Source organism: Myxocyprinus asiaticus, chromosome 46, assembly GCF_019703515.2.
Source record: "Myxocyprinus asiaticus isolate MX2 ecotype Aquarium Trade chromosome 46, UBuf_Myxa_2, whole genome shotgun sequence".
NCBI lineage: Eukaryota > Metazoa > Chordata > Actinopteri > Cypriniformes > Catostomidae > Myxocyprinus > Myxocyprinus asiaticus.
The window spans coordinates 19,926,469-19,949,352 of NC_059389.1; the positions used below are offsets into that span (position 1 = coordinate 19,926,469).

The 22,884-nt window shown below is 38.0% G+C and overlaps 2 protein-coding genes across 2 annotated transcripts in view; both read right to left on the reverse strand.

Moving 5' to 3' along the window:
* Window positions 1-3,381: 3,381 nt before the first annotated feature.
* LOC127435786 (annexin A2-like) lies at window positions 3,382-11,332 on the reverse strand. The gene is made up of 13 exons (XM_051689480.1): window positions 11,244-11,332; window positions 9,955-10,015; window positions 9,642-9,732; window positions 8,848-8,942; window positions 8,634-8,747; window positions 8,387-8,477; window positions 8,222-8,301; window positions 7,988-8,047; window positions 5,152-5,245; window positions 4,853-4,948; window positions 4,282-4,340; window positions 4,018-4,140; window positions 3,382-3,821 (listed from the first exon to the last, which is right to left on the reverse strand). The coding sequence occupies exons 2-13, from the start codon at window positions 10,003-10,005 to the stop codon at window positions 3,762-3,764; spliced, it is 1,014 nt and encodes a 337-aa protein (XP_051545440.1). The 5' UTR covers window positions 10,006-10,015; window positions 11,244-11,332; the 3' UTR covers window positions 3,382-3,761.
* A 110-nt stretch (window positions 11,333-11,442) lies between these two features.
* ice2 (interactor of little elongator complex ELL subunit 2) overlaps window positions 11,443-22,884 on the reverse strand; it is a 28,652-nt gene continuing 17,210 nt past the window's right edge. Inside the window, exons 12-15 of the mRNA XM_051689479.1 lie at window positions 20,317-20,401; window positions 16,563-16,613; window positions 16,008-16,248; window positions 11,443-12,323 (exon numbers count right to left, since the gene is read on the reverse strand). Coding sequence (XP_051545439.1) covers window positions 12,102-12,323; window positions 16,008-16,248; window positions 16,563-16,613; window positions 20,317-20,401 — 599 coding nt within the window. The 3' untranslated portion in view covers window positions 11,443-12,101. The remainder of the gene's footprint in view (window positions 12,324-16,007; window positions 16,249-16,562; window positions 16,614-20,316; window positions 20,402-22,884) is intronic.

The window sequence follows — 22,884 nt, forward strand, 5'->3', positions numbered from 1 at the left end:
ATGTAATAAAGTGCTTCATTAGACCAAAGAACATCCTTTTTCCTGGGGAAGATGAAGTCGAAAATTACTTCTTAAAAGCTAAACAAAGTAAAATGTAGGTTTCTGTAGCTTTTCCTGGTTACATTTTCTGTAAAAAAAAAAATAAATAAATAAAATAAAACATTGATATTATATTTGTTTATCTCTCTCTCTGTATACAGATCACAAAACTGTCTAGTGCACCAAACATCTTTTACTCATTTATTCCTCACTCCCAAGGGTATTTGTTCACCCTTGAAGTATGCCTTGGCAAAAATGAAGCCAAAGAAAATGTAAGTTTCGGTTGCATTTTACTTTTTTTCCTATAAACAATTTATGAAATGTCTATTATATTTGCCTGTCACTCTCTTTCTGTACAGACCAGAAAACCTGTTTAGTGCACCGAAGATCTTACACACATTGGTTCCTGACTTCCAAGGTGATTTCTTCGCTAACAAGAAACCAAAGCCAAGGAAAGCGTAAGTTTCAGTTGCTATGAGTTTGTTTTTCTATAATCAGTTTATAAACTGTCAATTAGATTTCTCTCTCTCTCTCTCTCTCTCTCTCTCTCTCTCTCTCTCTCGTTTAGTGTGCAGACTAGAAAAACTGCCTAGTGAACAGCAGATTTTTCACTCCTCTCTTCCTAACTCTCAAGGGGCTGTCACCACTGAGAAGAATGTCTTGGCAAGACCAAGGAAAACATTAATTATTTATTCAACCTGTAAAATGTTCTGATATGCTTTGTTCTGCAAACCACTCCAGTCACATTTATTTATTAGAGTGAAATCACTTCAGATAATGTTGATTTGTCTGTCATTAACTTGCGACTCGATTCTTTTTTATTTGTTCACCAAAAAGATTGATTCACTGATTCGTTAAGTGACTGTTTTTGTAAAAAAGAGTCTTTAAAGGAATAGTTACCCAAAAATGAAAATTCTCTCATTATTTACTCACGCTCATGCCATCCCAGATGTGTATACCTTTCTGTAGGTCCATACAATGCAAGTGAATGTTGATGAGAACCTTGAAGGTCCAAAAAGGACTTGGAGGCAGCATAAAAGTAATCCATATGACTCCAGTGGTTAAATCCATGTTTTCAGAAGTGAGATGATATGTGGTGAGAAACAGATCAATATTTATGTCCATTTTTACTGTAAATCTACACTTTCACATGCTGGTGTGGAAGTGACTTCCACACATTCAGCCACATACTGGTCGGGGCTGGTCAAAGGTGGAGATTTATTGTAAAAAAAAGGACTTAAATGTTGATCTTTCTCACCCACACCTATCATATCGCTTCTGAAGACATGGATGGAGTCATATGGATTACTTTTATGCTGCCTTTATGTCCTTTTTTAGACCTTCTGAGTTCTGGTCACCATTCACTTGCATTTTATGGACCTACAGAAATTAAATATTCTTCCAAAAACCTTCATTTGTGTTCTGCAGAAGAAAGTAAGTCATACACATTTGGGATGGCGTGAGGGTGAGTAAATGATGAGTTTTCATTTTTCTAACCAACTACCATTTAAGCCATTGACAGCGTACTGAGTTGTTCATGACCGAAACAAGTGTAATTATACTTTATTAATATTTGCGTGTCTACAAATCTACCAAGAGAATTTAGCAGTGTTTAAGCATTATAAGAGTTTTTCCCACAAATCAAAACAAGGCATATCTTTAATTCTGTGAACTGCTGTGTATGACTATACAAAAGAAAACAATATGGCCCAAAAATTATTTGAAGTTCAATTACATCCTGATGAAATTGTCATGTCATAAGTTACTTTTACTCAGAATTTATCCAGCCCCTTTCTCTTGTTAAACAAGATTGCTGAACTAAAAGAACGACAAGCCGTCTCTGCTCGTTCAGTCAGTCAGCAGATCCTGATCTTTGCTCGTCCTGCACTTGACCCTGCTTAAGCACCCCTAAATAGTATCTAGCAATGCCTGTGTTTTAATGGTTTGTATTTATTTATACATTTTGTGTCCTTAGCTGCTGTGAGGAAAAAAATGACCTGACATGCAACACCACCGACCAGGAGGCTGAAGTTAATATAAAGAGATGGCTTCAGTTTGCCCCTGAAAGAGATTGAGGAAGGAGGAAGCGGTTGAGGATAAAAGAAGGGCAGGACACTTTTAACTTGCTAGTTTAGGACAATTCTGACTAGACTCTCTCTCTCTCTCTCTCTCTCTCTCTCTCTCTCTCTCTCTCTCACACACAGACACACACACACACACACACACAAATAAATGCAGCTATTAGGGTGGGCAATAAAATAACTACTGATCATACAAATGTATTGTTTTTTATCTGTTGTTTGATCCCTTTAATTTGTTTAGAATGTGCATATGTATTGCATGAATGCAAGGCTTTCCTTTTGTCCCCTCTGCAAATGTATAACTGTGATTATTGGAAAACATTGAATTTATTGCATTTTACCTGTTGCAGGTGTTAATTTTATTTATTTTAGTTCAGTTTAGTTGGTTTATTTTACTTTTAGTTAAGCTCATTGTAAATGTTTTGTGTATGTGCACTGAACAAAAAACACAAAATTAACAAAATTGTAATTTGTCTAAAGGACCTGTTATACATATATATATAGACACACACACACACAAATAAAACCTTTCATGCAGTAGTTGTTTTGTGGTTTATTCTACATGTATATGATTTAAGGGATATTATGGCTGAGAAGAGATTCTGTGCAGAAATGAGGTTTGGGTGTGGCTCAGTTATGGGGTTTCTGGTTAAAGGCTGGTGTTGATATGGTATACATAAGGCTGAGATTCAGTACTGATATTATACATGTTCTGGCCCAATGCAGGGCTGGTTATGTGCTACTGATCGGCTGAGATTTGGGCCAGTTATGGCCCACGCATGGTCCTTGTCTGAAATCCGGATCTGGGTCACTATAGGGCCGTAATTCATTGCTGTATGTGGGCCGAGCGAAAACAGATTATGTGGGCCGGAGCTGGGCCAGATAAAAATAGCTATGTTCCTCTACTTGGAAGTGTTTAACTTGAGCTTACATGGTTGTTTTAAGTTTAGCCAAATAGTTAAATTTAAAGTTAATTTCCATTAAAATGTATGAGTTAGCTTACTCAAAGAGCAATTAACCTACATGTGTAGTACAAAATCAAAATTAACTTAAACTTGGGAGTTAATTAACATAAAAAAAAAAACCTGATTGCCTCAAATTCTTTCAGTTCTGCTAACTTATTAGGGTTTACAGTGCAGAAGCAATCACATTCCCTAAATCAACTGATATTTAGCTTCTAAACACCACATAGAAATTCACTCCAACACATCTTGTCTGTAACAAACTAAAAAAAAAAAAAAACAGCCCATGGAGAATAATATTGTGTTACTCTTTTATTCCTTAGTAAAGAAAACTCATGTCTGCCCAGAAAAGTACAATGTATATAGTTGTAACAACCAAGTACTTCAGTTAAAATGTGCCAGTATCAGTTCGCTTTATTGCTGATCTGATTAATAAATGAGGTTCAAAACCAGATATGGCACATTTAGATCTTATAAAGGGCAATCGTCCTTAATGGAAAACACTGGTTATTTCCAGTCTAAGTGAGTGCATGTTTACTGATTGCCTGTATCTAAAGCTGCAGCAGGGTAGGGACTATATTCAAGGCCAGGTGCAGGAGATGTATGTCTAGCCCTGCACAGAGCTCAAGTCCTTCTCGTGAGCCTTCCTGGCGACTGCCGGGAGCCGTGATGGTCTGGTTTAGTCGTCTCCTCCACACAGACTCAACAGGGCCCTCTGGTAATCTCCCTTTGTGTGCTCCTGAGAAAATCACAGCACAGAGATGTCAGACATACAATTACGGGTCAAAGGTTTGAACACAAATGTATTTGTTTTTAGGAATTGTTTCCAGGGAATATCTGACCCCCCAGGAAGCAAGGCAATTAGCCACCTAGGCATATAACAATACAGGCCAAGTCACAAAACACCCAGTCATTTGTGTGTTACTGAAACGTACAGCTATGGTTTGGTACAAAGACTTCCCGTGGTGGGCCTTGAACTCTTGTCTGATCTTCTTTAGGTCCACCTCACATCGGGACACCATGATTCGGGTCAGCAACTTTTCCTTTGCACCTTTGCTCTAAAAGACAGAAAGTATGCAATATAGACACTTAAAAGAGTTCCGTGCCTTCTGATGCAACTCTAGCGCAAGCCATCTGCAACATCAGCAGATAGATTACAAACCCATTAAAGCAAAGTTAGTGGATGAAACACATTTTACCTTCATGGCGTCTTGCAGTCTGTTGGCAAAATAGAGCTGCTTGTTTTCAAAGCATTGAACTGCCGGAAAAGAGAACAGAGAGATTAGATTTGGCTATTAGCATTGAAACTCTTAAAAACCCAACTTGACCTTTGATTTTATTAGAATAATATGCATTTAAGGCCATGTCCACACTAATCAGTTTAAGTTGGAAACCTTTGTTTTCAGTTTCCTAACGTCATCGTTTTCCAAAGCATGTGGTTATGGAGAGTGTTCTTTGAAAGTCTTCATTTTTTGTGGTGAAAACGCTGTTCTAGTGTGGATGAGAGGTGCAAACATAGCAAAATCAATGCGTTTTCATTGAATTAGATGCGGGCGTGGCCTGTATCTTAAAAACATTCTCTAGTTTAAAAAAACAGCAAGGAATAGTATCAGAAGAAGAGGAAGATTGCGCTGAGCGGTAGAATGATATCGGTTTCTTATCAAGAAACTTTATATGATACTGTATGCTTTCACATATTCATTTTCACTTAGCATCTAGACAGTTGATAATGTTTACAGTCATGCAGCCATTGTTAGAGCAAAGCCTTACCCAGTGTCAGGAAGGACAACTCTAGATCTCCTTTCACCTCCTTCCGGATGCTCTCCTGCATGTCGTAGGGGCTATAACTCTTGTATCTCTCAAACACTGCAAAAGCAAACATAAACCCACCTTATTTTATGATATATGCAATATGCCCCGCTTTGTGCCTGCCTGTTAGTGTCAGGGGTCTTGTTAGCCTTTCAGGCGGAGCAGTAAGCAGGGCATCATCCACAAATGGACATGGAACATTCATTACGTACACAGTACCATATAACGAGAAAGAAGGAAGGATTAAAAGTCTCAAGAACCTTTCTGGAGGTGAGGAACACTTCTCTCTGACATGATGGAGATCCAGGTCTTCACATCAGTGCCTTTTCTTTTGACTCCAGCATCATACAAGGCCTGCATTGAAGAAGTTAAAATATATACAATATCATCAACAATAATTGTAAATATCAACTGGATGATTGGATGGATGGACGGATGGATGGATGGATGGATGGATGGATGGATGGAAGGATGGATGGGTTAGGTTTGTTTACATTAGAATTTTTGACAGTTTGAGTTTGAAAAGTCTTGGCCCATTAGAACATTCTGTCAATGTAAGTCTACGGGATTTTGGGGATTATTGTGTACTAACGGGAAACCGATCACATTGAAATTTTGCAGCTCTCATCCACACTAGAATGGCGTTTTCCTCCACTGAAAATGGAGCGCTTCGAAAGCACTTTATATTCCGGCATACTTTGGAAAACGATGACATTAAGGCTGGATTACACTACATGACTTTAACATTGATTTTCGCCAGCATTATCAGTCGAGCCGAGTTGGTGCTAGTTGAGGCTAGTCGGCTTCAGTCAGAGTCAACAGATTTAACTGAAAATGATGGTACTGACTCCAATTTTTACCCTCTGACTATGATTCCATCTAGTATGTTTGATATTTTTGAGCTGACTTCCTCATCTACAGAGGAAATCTTGAAGTGTATGATGCCAACGACTCAAATCTGAAGTCATACAGTGAGCAGCCAATGGATATACACCGATCAGCCACAACATTAAAACCACCTGCCTAAAATTGTGTAGGTCCCCCTCGTGCTGCCAAAACAGCGCCAATCCGCATCTCAGAATAGCATTCTGAGATGCTATTCTTCTCACCACAATTGTACAGAGCGGTTATCTGAGTTACCATAGACTTTGTCAGATCGAACCTGTCTGGCCATTCTCTGTTGACCTCTCTCATCAACAAGGCATTTACGTCCACAGAACTGATGCTCACTGGATGTTTTTTGTTTTTGGCACCATTCTGTGTGAATTCTAGAGACTGGGGCGTGTAATCCCAGGAGATCAGCAGTTACAAAAATAAAAACCAGCCCGTCTGGCATCAACAATCATCCATGCGATTATCTAATCAGCCAATCGTGTGGCAGAAGTGCAGTGCATAAAATCATGCAGATACGGGTCAGGAGCTTCAGTTAATGTTCACATCAACCATCGGAATGGAGAAAAAATGTGATTTGGAGCGTGGCATGATTGTTGTTGCTGGTTTGAGTATTTCTGTAACTGCTGATCTCCTGGGATTTTCACACACAACAGTTTCTAGAATTTACTCTGAATGGTTCCAAAAACAAAAAAAACATCCAGTGAGCAGCAGTCCTGTGGACGGAAATGCCTTGTTGATGAGAGAGGTCAACAGTGAATGGCCAGACTGGTTCGAACTGACAAAGTCTACGGTAACTCAGATAACAGCTCTGTACAATTGTGGTGAGAAGAATATCATCTCAGAATGCTATTCTGAGATGCAGGTTGGTGCTGTTTTGGCGGCACGAGGGGGACCTACACAGTATTAGGCAGGTGGTTTTAATGTTGTGGCTGATTGGTGTATATCGTGCAGGGCAATGTCTGGCTGCATCTTTCCACCCAAGAACACACTTAAATGCACCCTTTGCCCATTTCTTTCGCAACTCAGAGTAATGCAGAGTAGCAGCGACAACAACAGCAGCTGTTCCCATAACCATATTTGTGTGTTTCAACTTGAGTTTGTGATCGGTTCGGGTTGGGATTGACAGTTGGTTAGTGTGTGATCCCCAATCGTTTGGTTTGCGATGACCAGTTTTTGTCTGCAGCGATTTTCAAAGTCATTAAGTGTGCGATGCCTAGTATCACTACTTTTTAAATCTGTTCAGCGGCCTAAGTCAGAACAGTGTGAAGGTCTGTGCCGAGTTTGGTGGATGTAACTCTAGAAGTTACAATCGATAACGTTGGTCTTGGTTTAGGGATTTTGGAGAAACCCTTATCCAAGTCTGTAGAGTAATGATATGTTAGATTATAAGAACAGCATGTTAGAGTTCTGATCATTTTTATTAATTTGTCAATGCTATTTTATTGATAATTGTTTACATATTATTTTTAAGTAAGATTCAAGAAAACATAGCTGTTTCTTACTTAATTGATAAAAGCATCTGTTAAATGACTAAATGAGAAAATGACTAAATGTAAATTATAAAGATTGGAGAATATGGCAACAATGTTTGTGTTGTGTAATCAGTCTTTTGGATGGAACTGATGTATGTTGAACCAGCATATTGAATCCAGATGATGATTTGTAAGCTATTTATGAAATGCTGTGTTAGCAAAGAGATTTTAGATATATATTTTATTAAGAACATTACAAATGATACAATCAAAAATACATATAAAAAAACTGTTTCAGAAAACATGTCAGGGTATACGTAAAAAATATAATTAAAATACGAAAGGGATTCAACACAAATGACATGACAGAAAAAGATTTTCCATAGTAAACGGTTGCAGTGTTTGTATTGATTTTCTGATTTTTACTATTGGATATCGTTTCCAAGTATGTACTAATTTCAATTTTAAATAGTTCAAATTCAGGCATTTTTTCCGTCCATTTAACTTTATTTATATAATAAAGAGCATTTTGATAATTAAATCACATATAAATACTACATTTTTATCATTATCAATTGAAATATATTTGAACATAACATGAGATTTTTCAATATTAGCAACAATCTTGGCTTCTTTTTTAGACATATTTTTTTTTTTTTTTACTTTCTCCAGAATACTTGGAGAAACATATAAAGAAGTTTATGGAGAGATATAAATGGCAAAAACTTACTCTAGCATCATCATCGATTTTCTGGTAGTCAACGATAGAGCTGGGACTATCTCTCTTGGTCTGATGTGGAATGTAGTCATGTGTCCATTGTGATTTGGGAAAGTTACAAATGGCACATTAGACAGAAATCATGAAGATCACAACTGACTATTAATTCAAACTTAAATTGTACTTCATGTTCTGTATTTAATTCAATTTATGTCCATCTACATGAGAAGAAATGCTTTGCCCCACCTGAACCAAAGCCAGCAGCAGTTTAGCGAAGTCTCCTGAAGTGTCACCAGCAACGTCCTTCTCCAGGTCCTTCTTGAACACTGTGATGGGACACACAGGTTTATTCCAACAACAAGACCATAGTTGGTACAGTAGAGCTCTGTAGTTACAGAAACGAACACTTACATTCCTTGTAGACTTTCTTAATCTCGATGAGCTCTGCATTGCTTCGAGAGCAGACAATTTCAATCAGGGTCTCTTCATCTGTCCCCAGACCCTGCAAACACACACAACAGTATTATGATTTACAACAGGACATATGCACCGGAACACTCAAACATACACAACAGTTATACTTTACAATTAATTCCCTATAAAACCAGCATAATAAATAGAGTTATACCATTGAAATCATCTTTAATGCTTAGAATACCTTGACAGAGGCTTTGATTTCAGAGGCATCATATTGTGCAGTGCTCTTCATGAGGCCTAGAATTACTGTTTCCAGAGAGCCAGACAGCGCCCCCTTTAGAGCTGAGATCATATCCTGAAGACGTGTGATGAATAACCATTATTACAGGAATTGGAGAGGGATAGATATTGCAGTTGCTAAACACAGAAGGACTGTATGTAGTATATTTCCTGACCTTCTTGGCTCTCCTCTCATATGCAAAGGCGATCTCTCGTCTTTGGTTATATGTCCGTTTGGTGAGGATATCAATTATGGTTTGCTCATCCACCCCTAAAAAAAATTGTCATATTTAAAAAATTCAGATACCAATTTAAGGGATAGCGCATCAATAATTGGGACAATGCACATGTCTTTTAAAAGCAAAGTGTGTCATTTTTGCGTCACTAGTGGCTCCAAACAGAACTGCAAAAATATTGATTGTTTCAAACAGATTTCCCAAGCAATGCCCATTCGGAAAAAAATGGCATTAGATGGACAAACTTCAACAAGTTTTGTTTTCGACAAGTCAATGAAGAAATGGCTTATACATTAAATTTTTTTTTTTTTTTAAAGATACCTTTCCTTTCAATTTATAGATATAATAGTCAGGCAACCTCTGACTGTTTATGGATGTTATTTGAGTGTATACAGCAGAACAGAATATAAAGGGTTGGAGTAGGAGTAATCTGGTTGCTGCAATGAGGCGTTGGCCTGGAAATGTTCCGCATGTGGTTAAATTTCTTCCAGACAGGATGATGACTCACTTCTACCAGTGCTGCTCATTGTGGCCAACTTAGGCTATATTATGGGGCATAGCACACAAAAAAATGGTACAAGTCAAATCTCACAACTAAAACTAAATACCTTTTGTTTTTAATGGCTTTTGATACAAAGACAAGCACAAAAATCTAGCAAACATATGTCTGACCCTTCAACTTTCATCATTATGATGATTTATCCCAACAGTGGGCAGCTATTTAACTTTCTTACCTTTAGTTTTGATAGCAGTCTCAATTCTGGCAGCATCTTTATCAGGGTCAAAATCACCCACTGGCACCACAGTAGGGTAGGTGGGCTCGCCCTAGGTTGGAACATGTTCTAATATTAGAATTTAATTATATACATATATATATATATATATGTATACTGAATTTGATATAAGGTTTATATGAAATTTTATATATAGTTTTGATTATATAGATAGTTTTAATATGGTCATGATATAACTCCCATTTTGCAACATTTTACAGCAAAATAAAGTTTTAGCATTTTCAATATGTAAAATGAGTGTATTAAAACTTACACCTCCCAGATTCAGAGTGAGTTGACCTAAGAACTCAGAAACCAGAGCCATCCCTGATGTCCTGTCAAGAGCAGTTACACCAATTAACTCCAATGATATGTCACTATATTAAATTTTTAGTAACTTCATTTACATACTATATTGCCAATGCAAACCAAGAAAAAATAAATAAAAATAAAATAATAATATTATAAAAGTCAAAATAAAATACATTTAACATGAAATAAATTTTACATTTAATGAATCTGTAATAATTAATCTGAGTAATATCTGGATTACAGTGTGAATTGGTTGATCTATTACATTTGTTTGCTGCAACTTAGGTTGAACTGAGAGCAGACTCAATCTTTATAAAGAAGACTTTGAGTGTCTCACTATCACATGCATTAAGACTTATGTAATGTACAGTTGCAGAAAGCAATGGTCATGCTTGCTCACAAGGAGAACAGCACTTTACTCCATTGCATTAGCTTGTTTTTAAGGAAACCTGAGTCACCTCATTCTGTCATAATGCCATTAATCACCAGACAAAGCTTTTGTAACAAAAATACCTTGTTTTTCATACCCTATCTGAATTCACTGCAATTAACTTTTTTGTAATTTTATTTTTTATTAATATTATTATTTTTTAGACAAAGTTTTCAAGTATGTTTATGGTCAATTCTGCACTTTTGGGGCTTTTATTCTAATAGTAAATTACATAAACTATAAACTTTCAACAACATTATAATTAATGACAGAAAACCCTTGAAAAACTTGTTTGCTGGTTTTCCCTAAAGACATGGAATCTCCCAAAAATGCTATTAGTTATACACAACAATCTTCAGTTGCTAGGCAATAAGACCACAATGGATTCAAAGTAAACTGTAATTAAAAATAAAAGGCATCTGGTGAAAACCAGGCACACCCATGTGAGTGCAAGCTGGGTAATTTCTCAAGCATGTAAGGCAGATCTATGACCATCTATATGTCTCAGTCATGTCTCACAGTCCTAAGGTATGAGTTTTAACAAACATCAGCAGTCTGAGAAGTTAAAAAGGAGTCTATCTTGAGAAGTCTCTTTTATAAGCAAAAAAAAAAAAAAAAAAAAAAAAAAAAAGCAGCACTGTTAAAAGCACAGAAGTTTATCTCAGAGCAATACATCTTATAAACAGATTGTAAGGACTCCCTTCCCTGTTTAAGGAGTACGTTTTAGGTATGCAACTTCTTTTAAAGTAACTTAAAGAAGTTAAAAGTAACCTATTTTCTTACAAGCATTCTTTTACTCACAAAAGGAGCTATAAACTTACCTTGGTGACCAACAGAGCAAAAGTGCAGAATAGTCCCTGCTATGCAGTGTGAGATGGGTGTGGTGGTTAAATACCGGAGGCGGTGCTTATCAACAATGCTAAGATTCTTTTCTCCCTGCCATCAAGCTCAAGTCCCACCCTTCCACTCTGCAAATGGAGGTGGGCTCCTTCTCACTAGGACACACCCCACTCACTCTTTCCACCTCATCATAGTCTGGATAGATTTCACAATGAGTTTATTTAACCTCAGAACAAAAAGCAAATGGGAAACTGCTGCCCATGGATTCTCATTTGAAATGAATGAACTTCAGGATGTGGTGCATACATTGTTACAATAAATGCAATAAAAACAATGGATGTGCTAAAAAAAGACTGGTCAATGTAGGCTATTTTTGAAACCTGAATAATACTGCCTTTGCAGACTGTATACAGAGGTATAACATCCTCTAAACTAAGATGGCTTTATCTGGTCAGGGTTTGAAGGCAACATAGATGTAAAACATGATATCCTACAAAATCCTGTGCCTGCAGTTAAAAATGGCATCTGATGGAGCAGTTCAAATTTTATCAAATAATTTTTTGTTTTCAACTAATGGAAAAACAACAGAAAAAAAGAACACTATTTTTAAACTTTACCCTGCTTTAATTCTGGCAAAGATTATTTCCAAATATACCAAAAAATCTTGGTCTAGCATGCCATTCACAAGCTTTAAGTGTTTTTATAGAGTTAATATAACAGGTAATAATAAGTGCTTTAGAAATGTAACAAACAGGGCAATTACACAAAAAGTTCTCCATGTATCAATGAAAGTTATACAAACAGCAATGTATAAGTTCTTTACAATTCAAGTCCACACATCAAGATGAGGTCCTTTCACTTTCGTTAGTTTGGCTTTTTTTCAAGTCGTTCATCAGCTTGATCCTCATCTTCTCCATCCATTTCTTTCTCTTTTTCTGACGGTTCCCTTTCTTCTTCGGTGCTTGATTCTGATTGGCTGCTCCTGCTTGGCTGGTTTCTTTTGGTGGTCTGATGGCAGTTTTTGTTCCTGGGCCTTGCTGTGGCCCTTTCCCATCTTTTGCCTGTATGAGAATAATAATAATAATAATAGAGTTATATTTAGGGCCGTCAAATTAATGTGCTTATCTACCGTCCGAAATAAAGAATTTTCCTACCATTCAATTCAAGCTTTTCAAGTAGGTAAAGGAGGCAATTCAAGCATTAAGTACCACAGTCATGTCCGCAGTCAGTGCAGCCTTCAGAGTCCCGAAAGCATCTGCTGGACACTGGACACATTCTTGGCGTTTTAAACAGCTAGGCAGAGCGCAAAATAATGGAGCAGAACACAGAACGGTGCAAGATGGCAAGAGTTTCAATTTGCAGAGCTGAGACTCTGGAAACGGCAAGATGCTTTGCAACGGCCATGCGACTGACACACGTGTACATAGAAGAGCAATTAAAACATACTAAATAACTGAATACAACGTGGGTCCTGTATGAATGGCATTTTGTATTGACAATTTGATTAACAAAGTGGATTGCTCTGGACTGTAGGCTTATAATCAATGATATTATAAGCAATATTTTGACTTCTAAAGCCAAGTTTTGTAATGTCTATCGGTGATGTGTTTGAATTACCTTAATTTGGGGATTTTGCACAGCAAAGACTGATATATGCGATTGTGATTAACTATTGTGTAATTAATTTGATTAAAATTTTTTATCATTGACAGCCCTAATTATTTTGATGAGTCATGCCATAACACCAATTGGTGGTTAGCAGCTTTCTTCCAACACCTTAGTTATCAGAAACGGCTAAATCCAATAACGGTTGACCTCTAGAACAAACTGTACGTCTATTTCTTACAGCCTTGTTTTCATTTGAGAAAAACTAAATATGCTTCTGAACTGTCTAGGGTCTATATTACTTGTTACTGGAAAAGCTACAATTTTAAATTGACTTTGATGTGGTCTTCTGCTGTTGTAGCCCATCCACCTCATGGTTCTGATGTGTTGTGCATTCTGAGATGCTATTCTGCTCACTACAATTGTACAAATGGTTATCTGAGTTACCGTAGCCTTTCTGTCAGCTGGAACCAGTCTGGTCATTCTCAGTTTACCTCTCTCATCAACAAGGTGTTTCCATCCAGAGAACTGCTGGTTACTGGATGTTTTTTGTTTTTGGCACAATTCTGAGTAAACTCTAGAGACTGTTGTGCGTGAAAATCCCAGGAGATCAGTAGTTACAGAAATACTCAAACCAGCCCATCTGTCACCAACAATTATGCCATGGTCAAAATCACTGAGATCACGTTTTTTTCCTCATTCTGATGGTTGATGTGAACATTAACTGAAGCTCCTGACCCGTATCTGCACGAATGTATGCACTGCACTGCTGCCACACGATTGATTAGATAATCGCATGAATAAGTAGGTGTACAGGTGTTCCAAGTGCTCAGTGTACATTTAGTCATTTTGTAGACACTTTTATCTAAATTGAATAACATATGAGGAACATAACACAATTTGTCACACCAAAGTCAACAATATCTCTAAATTCAAACAGTAGCTACTAGTCAGGTTAGTTGTGTCACTTTTAAACATACACAGACATTTCCACAAGCAAACCTTTATATTAGAACAGCTTAAGTCACCTGTCTCTACAGGCACGTTTCAACAGGACATTTAGAGCAGTGTGCTCAATGGAATTACACAATCTCTGACACACAACTCCAAGCTTTCGGCAGTTGTAAAGACATACATTTTTTGCCTACTATGATTCAATGAAATTTTAAGAGTCATGTTTCCTCAAGCTGTGCCTCAGTCAGCACCAATGCAATGTAACATGACTCAAGATTGTTACAGAGTGTAGAGGACATTTATGATGTTCAAGACCTGTACCAGCACAAGCCCATGCTGGAGAAATGCTAGACCAGCCCATTAAGACAACAATCACAATCAACACAAATGTCTTGGAAATACCATGTCCTCATCAGACGCAATGATACTTCTTCCATGTAAATCAAAGTTTTTGTCCTAACTAACCGCAACAAGCGACAGGATATTCTGTCATCGCTTTGTTTCTATATCTGCGGAATAGTGCTGGGTAGCCCCGCCCACTGTGAACTCTCATTGGTCCAAAATTACGCTCATAACTGTACATTGAACATCAAATATATTCTGACTGACAGTGATTGTGCTCCATTGTGCAGCAGTTTCATGTTCAGTGTCGAAAGATTGCAGGAAATGCAACAATACTGTATTAAATAATGCATTAATGGAAGCTCAGTATGTTCAAGATATTAGAGACAGTGTAATCAGACAGTGTGAATAAGTGAATAAGATATTAAACATGCAAACCACACAAAGGCAGGTTGCACCATTTTACATTTAGTTACACCACTTGGCATTTTTGCTATTAAATAATTGTTTTTCTTAGAACATTTGCGATCCATCCGGTGGCGATCGCCGCAGGGCCCTAAGGATGGCCCTGTTGCTATGTGGTTGCTTAGGTGTTCTGAGTAGTTGTTAGCACTTTTCAATAGCCGCTTCTCCATTATCGAGCCAGTGTGAGCCAGGGCTGTCAGCTGGCAAGCGGGGGCCAATTGCCTCGCACCTCGAGACCAAATTCAATATGCATTCCCGCCTTCGTGCCAATAGCCCCGCAGTGTTGCATTAAAACCCGCCCTTAACACGCCGCCCTGGTGCCAGCGTCACACAACCTGCCCATTTCCATTGTGTACTTTTTATTTTTCCCAAACCTGTACTGTTGTGTGCTGGATACTCAACATGGCAAGTTCGGCGATCTTGGTGCTGACCCTCTGACCTGACTCAGAGAAACTCCACCTTTGACATTGACCACGCCTCAACCCCCAGTTGGCCTTGTTTGTCCCAAGGATAATCAGTGGGCCAAAAGCAACTGGCCCCAAGGAAGCTCCAAGGAGGCACGATGATGACCTGGAAGTGACAGTGGGAACGCAACTGGCCCTGGCACACACTCATTTGGCCCGATATTGGAAATGCAGCTAATGTGATTGCAAGGGTGTTCTGGAGTTGCTAGCTGACCCAAGTCAAAAGAGCCCATCTCTATGATATTCTGGTCCCTAAATATGGCTTGGGTACCTCCTCCAATCTAAGTCTAAAGGATTTTTTGGCCTGTTTTACTGTCCGCCAGTCAAAAATCGCAAGTCCAATCGATTGGAAAATTAATAGTACACCTTTCCGCAACAAGGCGCGATTCAATATCATTATGTCTAAGTTTAATACTTATGGTTAGGGGTCTGTCAGCAATAGTGATAGAGTCGCTTGTCTTACCAAAACACCCCTATTAACTTGTGCAGTGGCAGAAGCAAAAGCTGGTACAAAAGTTATTTAACTTCTGTTGCACCATCAATTGTTACACCAACTTCTACCTGGCATGACTAAACATAAGCATTCCTGATAGGCAGATGAGGGTGAAAACTCTGTGCAGGAATGTTTTTTTTTAGAAGATCATGGAAAGGTCTCAGCCCAGAGACTGTTTATGTTGGCTGAGGAGGAGTGTTTTTGTGTGTATGGATATCTTTGAATGAAAGGTCTAGCTCTCTTTTAAGCTTTACCAACTATACCATACCACCTCTGGAAACTATTGGGGACTAAGAAGGAGAATCGATTTGAATGTTGCTTGCGTGATTTACACCTAGATCATTCACATTAGCACCATGGTTCAATATCTGGAGCACACATGCTGACCACTGCACCACAGCCAAGTAAAAGAAAAGTAATACCTGAGGGGGTGGGCGTGGAGGGAAGGTGCAGGGTGGTCTGTTGTGTTTCTGGTGGAACGGCAACACATGCAAGGGGTCCAAGGGAACCCAGGGCACACCTGTCGACACAACAGGGGGTCCGCAGTGCACGTTCTGCAGGTGGTAGAGACTGCGAGCGGGCTTGTCTCCATCACTAGCTTTGAAGATGGTCACAAATCCCTCTCGTGGTTTGTGGACCAGCAGGTATCGTCCTTCCTGTAACCTGGGGAAGTGTTAAAAGGCACAAGCACAACCTTATACACATTTGATAGCTTCTTTATAAAATACCACACTGGGAATTTGTAACTGATGACACAAGCTTTCTAACACATTGTTCAGCCTAAATGTTCTGAGCATGTTAATTTCTCCATGCATCAGTATGACAACCTGCCATGAGGGTGTAAACTAACCAATCAGGTTTAAGCAGACAGATCACACCACACAAATGCTGAACTGCAGTTCTTTGGCTGGAACACATACTGTAAATGAATAAATAATATACAAATTTACAAAAGTGAAGGAAAGAGAAAAACTCACGTTGAGACTTTCTTCAGTAAGTGGTAGAGGGTGTTTAAACATCTAGCTGGCCTGAAAAGGAAATACTGAATCATATTAAAAGACATTCAAACTCATTTGGAGAGATAATAATTAGTTATACACTAGTAATAACCTGTAAACAGCAGATATTTAGTCATTTTGAGATTAATCATAACCTTGTCTTTTTGGCAGATTTACAACTTGATTCCGAAAGTACAGTGGCAAGAAAAAGTATGGGAACCTTTTGGAATTACCTGCATTTATGTATAAATTTGTCTTAAAATCTGGTTTGATCTTCATCTAAGTAACAATAATGAACAAACACAATCTGTTTTAACTAATGACACACAAATTAGTGTATTGTTCTTGTACATACTGAATACATCATTCAAACATTCACAGTGTAGGTTGGAAAAGGTATGTGAATCCCTAGTCTAATGATGTCAACAAATGCTAATTAGAGTCAGGAGTTGGTAAACCTGGCATCCAATTAATAAAACAAGAAAGGAGGTGTGGGTTAGAGCTACTTTGACTTATAAAAAGTACTCAAATATTTTGAGTTTGCTATTCAAAAGAAGCATGGACCATGCCTTGCAAACTAAGAGATCTCAGAAAGCCCACAATCAAGAATTGTTGCTATGTATAAAGCAGGGTTACAAAGTTATCAGAATCAGCTTTATTGCCAAGTATGCTAACACATACAAGGAATTTGTCTTGGTGACAGGAGCTTCCAGTGTACAACAATACAAAAACAGCAGCAAGACATAGATAATAATAAAAAATAAAAAAGATTATACACATACGTACACACACACACATACATACATACACATGGGTAGTATCTCGAAGAGCTTAGATATTCATCTGTCCACAGTTAGACAAATGGTCTATTAATGGAGTCATTCAGTACTGTGGCTACTTTCCTTAGAAGTGGCCGTCCAGCCAAGATGACTTAAAGGGCACTCCGCTGAATGCTAAATGAGTTTAAAAATAAATAAATAAAAGGAGCCCTAGAGTGACAGCTAAAGACTTGAAGGAATCATTGGAACTGGTTATCATCTCTGTTCATGAGTCTACTATAAGGAAAACATTAAACAGGCATGGTGTCCATGGCAGGACACCATGAAGGAAGCTGTTGCTTTCCAACAAAAACATTGCTGTGCGACTGAAGTTTGCCAAAGACCACATTGACACATTACAACACTACTGGGAAAATATATTGTGGACTCATGAAACTAAGGTTGAATTGTTTAGGAAGAACACACATCACTATGTACAGTTGTGCTCAAAAGTTTGCATACCCTGGCAGAAATTGTGAAATTGTGAAACCGGGCTTTTGTTGTTTGTTGTGTGGTTGTTTCAAGGAGCACAATACGATGATACTTGAACAAAAATTAGCTCCTTGGTTGAGTTGCCAGAAAGAAGCCAATGCCACAAAAAAGCCTGGTTACAATATGCCCAACAACACTTTGACACACCTCACAGATTCTGGCACACTGTAATTTGGAGTGACAAGACCAAAATAGAGCTTTATGGTCACAACCATAAGCGCTATGTTTGGAGAGGGGTCAACAAGTATTGTGCTCCTTGAAACAACCACACCGTCTTTTTCCAGAGCAGCCTGTATTTCTCCTGAGGTTACCTGTGGGTTTTTCTTTGTATCCCGAACAATTCTTCTGCCAGTTGTGGCTGAAATCTTTCTTGATCTACCTGACCTTGGCTTGGTATCAAGAGATTCCTGAATTCCTTAATAAGTGATTGAACAGTACTGACTAGCATTTTCAAGGCTTTGGATATCTTTTTATATCCTTTTCCATCTTTATAAAGTTCCATTACCTTGTTACGCAGGTCTTTTGACAGTTCTTTTCTGCTCCCCATGGCTCAGTATCTAGCCTGCTCAGTGCATCCACGTGAGAGCTAACAAACTCATTGACTATTTATACACAGACACTAATTGCAATTTAAAAAGCCACAGGTGTGGGAAATTAACCTTTCATTGCCATTGCCTGTGTGTGTCACCTTGTGTGTATGTAACAAGGCCAAACATTCAAGGGTATGTAAACTTTTGATCAGGGCCATTTGGGTGATTTCTGTTATCATTATGATTTAAAAAGGAGCCAAACAACTATGTGATAATAAATGGCTTCATATGATCACTATCCTTAAATAAAAGACAGTATTTTTGCATGATCAGTCATATTTTCAAAATCAATGCCAAAATTTCACAATTTCTGCCAGGGTATGCAATCTTTTAAGCACAACTGTATGGTGTAAAAAGTGCATGCATAACAACATGAAAACATCATCGCAACGGGGAAAAAATTAATTCCCAAGTTTATCAAAATATCCTACAGGATAATGTCAGGGTGGCTGTATGCAAGCTGAAGCTCAGTAGAAGCTGAGTTATGCAGCAGGACAATGACCCTAAACAATTAAGTAATTCCACTACAGAAAGGCTTCAAAAAAAGAAAATCCACCTTTTGGAGTAGCCCAGTCAGAGCCCAGACCTTAACCCAATAGAGATGCTGTGAAATGACCTCAAGAGAGCCGTTCACACCAGACATCCTAAGAATAAGCCTGAGTTAAAGAAGTTCTGTAAGGAAGAATGGTTCAAAATTCCTTTTGAACATTGTGTCAACCAGTTATTGAATCCATGTGTGCACTGTGAATGTTTAATGGAATGTGTTAATCAAAGTTATGGAAGATTATAATTGTTTGTGTGTTGTTAGCTTAAGCACATTGTGTTTGTCTACACTTTTTGTAACTTTGATGAAGATGAGATCACATTTTCTCGTCACTGTATTTCTTTCCATTCATTTTTGTTCCACAGGGATTTAATAAAATCCTGCATAAGAGAGCTCTAAGCCATAAACCAAACCAACCAGCTCCGAGGTGATTCATTGCAAACTTTGATATGAAAATAGTATTTGAAAATCAGACAAAACACAAAAGGTAGAAGACTGTTTACTTATCATCTTTAATGAGGGAATGAACTAAAATCCCAAGAAGCATTGTGAATGACAAATAATTGAAAGTTGTTGATTATAAGTACTGAATATATTGTAATTGTATTGCAAAATATTCAGATATACAAATATATGAGTAGTTTAAGAGTGTAGTGAGACAGACTCGATTGCGTCATTCACAGTGCGTCAGAGCAGTGGGTGGTCGATGTAAAGCTCGTTTGGCACACTTTTTTTGCCATGAATCTGTGATTGGTGGATTGTTTACCTTCAGGATCACAGGTAGTGTAGTTCTTCACCAGAGATTTGGCAATTAACAATGAAGATGAAATAACGCGGACTGATGGCTTAAATAGTAGCATTTACCATCGACTAACAACCTTTGAGCTCATTGTAATTCTGTATTTAAAGGTTTATAAGTTATCATAAAAAATCAGTTGCCCTATGGAGAAAACAAATGCCATTTTAACTAGACTGTTACACCCTATTGTTAATTTCATTTCAGCTATTTTGCGTACATCTCATTTGCTGTCATTACAGTTTAATATGTATTATATTGGCCATCCTGCTCTCTACATATCAGTAACAGCCTTTAAAAAAACATATTAGTCGAATACTTATAAAAATAATATTTCAGAAACTAAATCTAGAAATCTAAAACTAAATGAATTATAAAGGAACAGCCCAAAATGGTCTAAAAGCAGGATTTGCATATTAAAGCTTTACAATTACAAATACACTCTATCTAGGACTGTCTTACACGGGCACTCGAGGTCCACAGACTCACTCACTTGAAGTCACAGGTGATGTTCTGAATCCAGTCATTTTGCAGCTCCTGGATCTGAGCCACTTCTGAAGTATGTGCATTAATGCGACCTACACACACACACACACACACACACACACACACACACACACACACACACACACACACACACACACACACACACACACACACACACACACACACACACACACACACACACACACACACGTCAAAACATTTTTCAAACAGCTAACCTTTACATGCAGATCGTCCCATAGGTAATTGTTAATTAGGATGTGAAGGATTGCTCATTTCCTCTCATAATAATCTTATAATCTATAATTTTTGTAGTCTAATCTGATAATACCTTCATTCATTAGCCATATCGGTTAAGATACATTCCTATTTACTGTAATGCAGCCAAAAGCTAAAGAATTCAGAGCCTTTGACTAGTAACATGTCAACGGGTCCATGCAAATTTGCCATCATACCATGGAAATCCAAACCAAAAAGACACGCCACAACCTGTAGCACAAAATCACTCTGTTAGAAAATGAGAAACTTTCTAATGTTGCAATAGCTGCTCACTAAAACAGTGTCTGTCTATTGCAATCTGTGCCTCATAATTTTTCACACGAACTGTCATTCAGAGTTCATGTTAGAATAAAATGAGCCCCACCCCTGTTTGTTCATCTGATCATGGGAGCCACTGCTCTAGGCCAAAGAACACAAGACGGCATCAAGGAAAAAAAAAAAAGATACACTGAGCTGCTCATCTCTAGTCACCGATGCAGACCTTTAAAATTCAAAGCTCCACCCACAAGCAAAATTGCACTGCCGTTTAACCGCCTTTATGCACGGCTCTCTGAAATACTTGATTCTGATTGGTCAATCACGGCATTCTATGGTCACAAACATTTTTGTATCATGATTGCTAAACTGTATATTTGACCGTTGTCCCGGGCAACTTACATAGCTGTGCTAGTTTCATGTGTCTTATATTACTCTTTCGTCGCACGAAACACAATAATTTAAACTAAAATCAATATTGCATGTCCGTTTATTTATTTATTTGTAATAAACAGGATAATGTAGTCATTACCCAGCAAAATACACCCTTTAGGGTGATACAAGCAGTGTAGATGCAGCATAATGCAAAAACAGAAGTTCTCAATTACCCGTGTTACTGTAAAAATTAAATTACAGCAGATTATTGGGATAAAGTGAGAAATATTCAGCTGGACAAATAATCTCAACATGGCAGCACTAATGAATGTAAGTTATGAATAGCCAGAACCATGTGTAGAACAAAGTAGTTTTTTTTCTGATACTTATATGACTAGAGTCTTCACATATTTTCAGAAACACTACTATTAATATTTCTGTAACAGGACAGGTCGGTATGGGAATGAGGAAGCATGGTTCAGGTATCTTCACACACTTTTATTTATGAGGAATAAATGCTCTTTAACGTAGCTAAACACTCATGCGTCGCACACCTGTGCGTCTCTCTCTCCCTTGACTCTGGAGTGGGCTCCTCTTATCGCTCTCCCTGGATTACTGCAATAAGAAACATCTGCTAGACCTAACTGTCACTCCTGGATGAATCCTTACCGCTTCTTCTCTCCCTGAACGGACACTCACTAACCACGCCCTCACCACAATTGATTTCTGTTTAAGTTTAATCAGAACCGTTTGATTATATACACTATCTCTTATCAGATGAATAGTTGATAGAAACACACTTGTGACTGCATAAGTGCATCCTTTATTAAAAAAATAAATAAAATAAAATAAAATAAAAATTGAAGTCACAGCGAGGCACTTAAAATGGAAGTGAATGAGGGCTAATTTTTGGAGGTTTTAAAAGGCAGAAATGTGAACATAATTTTGTAAAATTACTTGCATTCATTCTTTTGTTAAAACACATGTATTATTTGAGCTGTAAATTTGTTTAAATCATCATTTTTACAGTAATTTTAGGGTTTGTTCACATTACATCATCATGGCAATGAAGTTGTAAAATTGACTATAACTTTACACGTAAAAGGTTAGTAAGTGGTTTTATCACACTATAATCATGTTAACACAAATATTGTTTATGTCTTGTGGTTATACTTTTGAAACGGTGAGTATTGTTTTATTTTTCTCCCCAATTTGGAATGCCCCATTCCCACTACTGAGGTTACTCACCTCAATTTTGCCAGCAGCCATATCATCCTGTAGTTCAAGACTGGTTACCTACTGAAGCTAAGCAGGGCTGAACCTGGTCAGTACCTGGATAGGAGACCTCCTGGGAAAACTAAGGTTGCTGCTGGAAGAGGTATTAGGGAGTCCAGCAGGGGGTGCTCACCCTGCAGTCTGTGTGGGTCCTAATGCCCCAGTATAGTGATGGGGACACTATGCTGTAAAAAGGTGCCGTCCTTCGGATGAGAAGATAAACCGAGGTCCTTACTCTCTGTGGTCATTAAAAATCCCCCCATTGGCCCTTATCAATCATGGCTTCCAAATAATCCCCATCCATTAATTGGTTCTATCACTCCACTCTCTCCACCAATAGCTGGTGTGTGGTGAGTGTACTGGCACACTATGG